General features: G+C 48.2%; 2 protein-coding genes across 2 annotated transcripts; both read left to right on the top strand.

The window, feature by feature from the left end:
* Positions 1-1,027: 1,027 nt before the first annotated feature.
* Positions 1,028-2,900, top strand: K441DRAFT_634059 (uncharacterized protein). Its single transcript, XM_067646397.1, has 4 exons — positions 1,028-1,352; positions 1,448-1,558; positions 1,615-1,687; positions 1,738-2,900. The coding sequence occupies exons 1-4, from the start codon at positions 1,337-1,339 to the stop codon at positions 2,591-2,593; spliced, it is 1,056 nt and encodes a 351-aa protein (XP_067504997.1). The 5' UTR covers positions 1,028-1,336; the 3' UTR covers positions 2,594-2,900.
* Positions 2,901-3,126: 226 nt separating this feature from the next.
* On the top strand, positions 3,127-5,963 carry K441DRAFT_555104 (uncharacterized protein; the record flags this gene model as incomplete). The annotated part of the gene is made up of 3 exons (XM_067643263.1): positions 3,127-3,475; positions 3,543-5,536; positions 5,598-5,963. 3 exons carry the CDS (start codon positions 3,127-3,129, stop codon positions 5,961-5,963), a joined length of 2,709 nt encoding a protein of 902 aa, XP_067504996.1.
* Between the last annotated feature and the right edge of the window lie 502 nt (positions 5,964-6,465).

The raw sequence follows: 6,465 nt of genomic DNA, 5'->3' as shown, positions 1-6,465 counted from the left end.
GCGTACAGCTTANGTCAGCTACGCGNNGGTATATCACCTCCTTACGCCCTCGACCCTTACGATCGATCGCGCAACGTCTTGTAGACTCCCCGAATACATACGCTTTGTAGCCATTGCCCGCGCTCCGTGACATTAGGAATCCCGTAACTATATACAACTTTATTAAATGCTAGCTAATATATATAAAACCTATATAGATCTATAATAGCTACCTTAAAGAACCTATTATAGACTGGCGGATATATATTGTCCACGTTATAGTGTATAATATAGCTGTAACTACGCCAAAGAAAGGTTACTAAAGGACCATCTCCAGTCCCGTAAATGCTCTGCAGAACTATCGTACGCAGAACCGTCATACGCAGAGCCGTCGTGCAGAGCCTCCGTATGTAGAGCTTCGTGTAGAGCTTCGTGTTGAGCTTTGTGTAAAGCTTGGTGTAGAGCTTCGTGCAGAGCTTTGTGCAGAGCCTCGTGCAGAGCCTAAGTAGGCGAATTACCCGCGCTTTCTGCTTAATATCGCGGGGGCTAATAGGGTAGATATATTCATCGATTATAGAGCTGCTTCTGCGGATTAATTTAACGGTATTTCTGAGATAATAGCTGCTGTGGGGGTGCGGATTAATTTCGTTAAAAAAGGTAACTGTTCTACATACAAACAAAGTTGGATCGCTTAAGAAATACTGGAAAAGTCTCTCAGACCATAGAATCAACTTTTTGACAAAAAAGGTTAGCGATATCCGCTTGCGGATATACGTATGTCCGCTAATTGATTCTACGGTCTGAGCTTGCTGAGGTAAGGTTTCTTAGTCTGAGCATGCTGAGTCAACGGAAATTCATGGAGTCGGGAGCACGCACGTGAAATTGAGCGGTGTCGGCTATGCTGCAAATGCAGCTATACCTAATATGGAGCAACGCAGAAACTCCGTCCTGCAGTTGAATTGTATCTTCTGGGTTTCTAATCTTGGCGTATGGAGTGTCTGGGCTGCTGTGGCTGTGCTATTACTATCTTCCGATTGTGTCTATACTTGAATTCGAGGCTCTCCAGTATTACCTCTTTTTGGTTGGCTATCTCAGCTAACGAGCAACATAACCGACTCCGAAACGACGACTCCCCATACCATCATCGGTTTTCCGTGAACCGCGGCTTTGCTGTTGAGGGTAATCCATCCCTCCGACTGCACTCGTGCTTCACTTGTTTCGCCATGCAGGACGTCCATATACACAAACGCAAGCTTTCAATTGCTACACTTCTATTTCAAAATTCATTACGCCTGCCCGGGACAACCTCACTTGATGAATCGGCGACGGCCTGCCGTTACCGACTAACGACTCTGCCATGTCAGATTCCGTAGGTAAGAGGCGGATACCCCAAGATAATATTATGTCGCGCTTCCTCCTATGTCACTGTTTCTTAGATATCCTGGCTAATACTTGTACTTTGCACTAGACAGAGTCTTTAGCCATGCCCTTAATACCGTCAACAAGGTCCGAACTGGGTCGCAAAAGCCGCCGTCGGCGATACGTTTGAAGCTGTATGGCCTCTATAAGCAGAGTATGGGTACGCGCTACAATAACCTGCGGGTAATGAGGGTCGCTTGCTGACGCTCTGCGAAGAGGGAGATGTGGAGGGTACTATGGAAAGACCCGAAGGCACTGAAGAGGAAGCTCATCGCGCGCGAGAGAAATGGTATTTGATCTGACGCGCGATTCTACGTATAAACATTAAGGCGATTATAGGGATGCATGGAAGCAACAGTCCGGCCTCTCCCGAACGGAAGCTAAACGCCGCTACATCACTACCCTCATTGACACAATGCACAAGTACGCGTCTCCAAGTCCAGACTCCCGCGAGCTTGTCGCAGAGCTTGAATTTGTCTGGGATCAGGTAAAATCGAACGTACCGTCGTCCTCTTCCTCGTCACCTCTCCAGACCCTTGGTACTCTGGGTTTACATATGCCTCCTTCCTATCCAGCGCTTGGATCCTCTCATGGATCGCGCGACTACCGCGCCCCGGACCAAATACCCCCAGACGGCCCTCCGAGAGTCCGAAGTCCCATGTCCCAGGATGAGGAGGAAGAATTAGATGACAATGGAGACGAGTTTGTGGACGCGCAGGATTCCCAATATAATCCTAATCTAGAGCATGAAAATGAGGCCGACCATCCGGACCAGGCTGAAGATGCTCCACACGACAGATCATTAGCTAAGCCACCACCACCATCATCCCCGTCTGACCAGAAGTGGCGCCGGCGCGTCGAACAGGCACTTGTTAAAATGACAGCCGAGGTTGCTGCGCTGCGAGAGCAGCTTGAGTCGCGCCGCCTATTTACCAACAATCGAACACACACGGTTTTCAGTTGGCTGTTTAAATTCATCTGGACTGGTTTGAAGCATATTGCGGTCGACATAGTAGTTCTTGGTATAGTTTTACTCTGGATGCGACGCAAGGAGGACCGTCGACTAGAGGGAGCCATTCGGGTATTATTAGGAGATGCAGTTGCCCAGGTGCAGAAGGTTGGGGGTGCACAGACTGCTAGCATTGGCAAGATACCGCCCCCAAAGATTCCCGGCAAGAAAAATAGAGGGACTTAAGTCAACCTCGGCATGTTGAAGCGAAGTTGTTCGGTATTGTGTGGCCCTTATGGATATTATCCTGCAACATTCTAATACGGTCTAAACGGCAAATACCCGGGCTTTTAGAGGAGTTCTTAGCAAGTCGTTTAGCAGTGAAATTATGGTTATACCGTTTCATGATCTGACGAGGTATATGAGTGATGGCTATGAATTGTACGTTTACGCTCTCGCTTGAGACGGGTGTATTTTTACTAGGTATATATAAAACTCGGGAGAGGAAGGCCTGGAGAATCGACATTGATGCAGGGCTGGAAATAGAAAACCCAGTTCAAATATCCAATTCACCTTGAGGTTCAGTTAACAATGTTTCGATCTCCCACAATCAAATGGCTTACGTCAGAATTCAAAACACAAACATGTCAATTGGAACAACGTGTGGTGTTGTGAAATGCTAAGAACATCGTTAATTGCGCGACCACTTGTGACGAAATTCTGAGAGTAGCCTATGGAGGCTAGAAGTCGCAATCATGTCAGCACGCCAACCTCCTAATATGAAGTCGTCGACCTCCACCGAAAGGAAGACTTCCACATCCACCTACGCTGGCTCTTCCCGACCCCGCGTACCCTCAGCTTCAATACCAGAGAATGAAAGGCGAAACTCTACCACAACGCATACAAGGAGACAATCGGCAGCAAATACAGCCTCCGAGCGGCGAACTGATAGAACACAGGTTTTATCGAGGGAAACTGTCACAGCGCGAACAAGGAGTCCGCTGAAGCACACCACGGAAAGCAGAGTAAATGCGAGAAGAACCAGAGACACGGAGAGGCTAACAAAACCCACGGAAAGAGCGTCTACAAGTAGTGCAGGCACGAAGAGAGGCAACGATGAGACTAAGGGTATGTTGTGGTGCTGTGATTGAGTGTTGTGCAATTATGGGACCATTTCTAACTGTAACTTGCGCAGCGCCATGGGCCCCCCAAGCTTCTCTTATACCTCACACAACGGCACCTCTTGCGTCGCGGATATCCGTACCTCCTCTGGCATCATCAGCTCCCCAGCCGCTCCAGCCTCAACCGCTGAACCAGCTGTCTCTTGATGCGCAAGAGGCAGCGATAATCGAAGACCTTCTTTTTGTATTCATGGGGTTTGAGGGACAGTACATTCGATATGCAGACAATTACAATCCGCTTGATGAAAAGGAACGCCTTATTGGTCCTCCGTTCCGAGTCCTTCCTGGGTTAGACCCCAGTCTGCGAGATTTGACCACCTCCATGCTAAAGATGGCAACGCATTATACGGCAGTGGAGGCATTCGTGGAAGTTCAGAGCAGAGAACAGTTTGGTGCTGTTAACCACGCTCTCTGTGCAGCCGTGAGACAATTGCTTAAGGAGTATCTAGTTCTTATGGCCCAATTGGAACACCAGATGCTCACGAATCCCGCATTTACCCTCCATATTCTCAATCTTCACACCAAACCAACGAGTCATATGTTATTTCAATTGTATACCATGGGTATTGAACTGCTCAAGGCAAATGGTATTCTGGAAGACGATGACTCGGAGGATTCCATGGATGACACCGACAACCTGGAGGGTATTCTTGAATCACTGCGCGAAGGGGGAAATATAGGCCAAGCCGGCCTGCCTAGCAAGAAGATATGCAAGGGAGGAAGTGTTCTAGGCCTAATAACGAAAAGATTGGCATCTATGTCCGGCGATCCTGCCGCAAGGACACTGCTCACGACTCTTCTCAGAGAAGCTAGTCGTCCCTACATGGCTATGTTAAATGAATGGCTTCATCACGGAGGCATCAAAGACCCACATGCAGAATTTCTCATAAAAGAACAGAAGAGTATCAAACGGGAGAGGCTAGACCAAGATTACACCGATGAGTACTGGGAGAAACGCTACACCATTCGTGATAACCTCGTTCCTCCCCAGCTTGAGGGTGTCAAGGACAAGGTTTTACTAGCAGGGAAATATTTAAATGTTGTACGAGAGTGCGGTGGAGTCGACGTCAGCAAGGTTGTGGAAGACGTGCCCACGAGCTTTGATGATTCTCGATTTCTCGAGAATGTCAATTCGGCTTACGCCTATGCAAACTCCTCCCTCTTCAATCTGCTTCTTACTACGCACGCTCTACCCGCTCGTCTTCGATCGCTAAAGCACTACTTCTTCCTCGACCGGTCAGATTTCTTTACCTACTTCCTAGAGCTAGGCACATCCGAGCTCAAGAAGCCTGCCAAACTGGTCAATATTGGAAAGTTACAGTCTCTGCTGGATATTGTTCTTCGGCAACCTGGCAGTGTTGCTGCTGAAGATCCTTACAAAGAAGATGTTAAGGTTCAAATGAACGAGATTGGTCTTACTAACTGGCTGATGAAAATTGTCAATGTCACTGGATTAGATCAGGATGCAGCAACCGGAAGCATTTCCAACTATCTTACTCCAGCTACACAACCACCATCCGTGACAGATGATAAAGATATCACTGGTTTTGATGCCCTTGTTCTAGACTACGCAATGCCATTCCCTCTTTCGCTTGTTGTAAGCCGGGTCACCCTGACACGCTACCAGCTACTCTTCCGGTATCTCCTTTCTCTTCGACACCTCGAGACACTTCTCGTCGGCAGCTGGTCTGACCACAGCAAGGTCTTGAGTTGGAAGCATCGTAGCAAGAACCCTCAGATCGAAATGTGGAAACGAAAAGCATGGACTTTGCGTGCAAGGATGTTGGTGTTTGTACAACAGTTATTGTACTATTGCACAGCTGAAGTGATTGAGCCGAACTGGGTATCGCTAATGGCAAGGCTGAATGAAGGCAACGAGGATGTCCCCCAGAAAGCGGATGAACCAGCACAAGTCAAAAGAACAGTCGATGAGCTCATGCAGGATCATGTTGACTTCTTAGCAACATGCTTGAAGGAGTGCATGCTTACGAATTCTAAGCTACTACGGGTATGTCATATCTCTTCGCTCCTATTATCGTCTATAATACTAACCACATTCTTTCACTCAGATCAATTCCAAAATCCTCGCCACATGCACCATGTTCGCAAACTTTACCTCCTCTCTCTCTCGCTACCTCGTCGCCGCCGATCCTGATCTAGCAAATTCTTCTGCCGCTGCCCCCGCCAACGTCAAGCCCTCGCACGGCCACTCGAAATCGTCTTCAACCTCAGTTGCTTATGATCCAGCCAAAGTCAACAAAATGTTTGACATCCTGAACAAGTACGAAGACAACTTCGCCCGCCACCTTAAGATCCTTCTAGACACCCTCAACTACCTCGCTGCGACCGAGACGGTCGTGTTCTTGAGCCTATGCGCAAGACTTAGCACAGCTAGTGAAGGAACCCCGGGGGCCGGAGAGAGCGTTTACGGTTGAGAAATAACAAGACGGCCTTTGTCATGACTGATACGCAGATCTCGTTTATTTTTCAAATTTCTAATGCGGGTGTTCATACGGCGCGATCTCAGGATGCTGCAGCGGCGATTTCATTTATACTCGGAACGTGGCGGACAAGCCGCAATTCTGGACTCCAGGAACCCCTTTGTCGGGCATGGCGTTTGCGGGTTCTAGGCTGAGGGATGTGGTGATATAGAGTCGGAATCAGCAACTCGTTCGCAAGCGTGGCGTTACGGATTTGCGTGTTGTTTGATCCAAGTGATAATTCTCATTGATTTTCTTTGTATACCCTTTTGCAGACGGTTTTTGTGGCCGGGTTTCTTGTCTAGGGCAGGCGGTAGATCCGTCGATGCTGAATGAAAAATTCCCGGCTCTTGAACCTGTTCTCTAGCTTGCGAGATTAAAATATCTTCAGAAGCAGGCGATCCCATAACATGGCTCTTGCCCCTTTTGAAGAGGTTCAACACGGAGCAATGTTTGG

This window comes from Cenococcum geophilum (assembly GCF_001692895.1).
Source record: "Cenococcum geophilum 1.58 unplaced genomic scaffold K441scaffold_16, whole genome shotgun sequence".
Classification (NCBI taxonomy): domain Eukaryota; kingdom Fungi; phylum Ascomycota; class Dothideomycetes; order Gloniales; family Gloniaceae; genus Cenococcum; species Cenococcum geophilum.
Note: the sequence above shows the minus strand (reverse complement) of the source record. Positions and strands in the feature narration are given on the sequence as shown.

Excerpts from the sequence above, each read along its gene's own strand:
- K441DRAFT_634059 (XM_067646397.1), top strand. Across the intron at positions 1,559-1,614 it reads CCTCTATAAGCAGAGTATGG|AGGGAGATGTGGAGGGTACT; the intron begins GTACGCGCTACA and ends CGCTCTGCGAAG. Across the intron at positions 1,688-1,737 it reads CATCGCGCGCGAGAGAAATG|GGATGCATGGAAGCAACAGT; the intron begins GTATTTGATCTG and ends AGGCGATTATAG.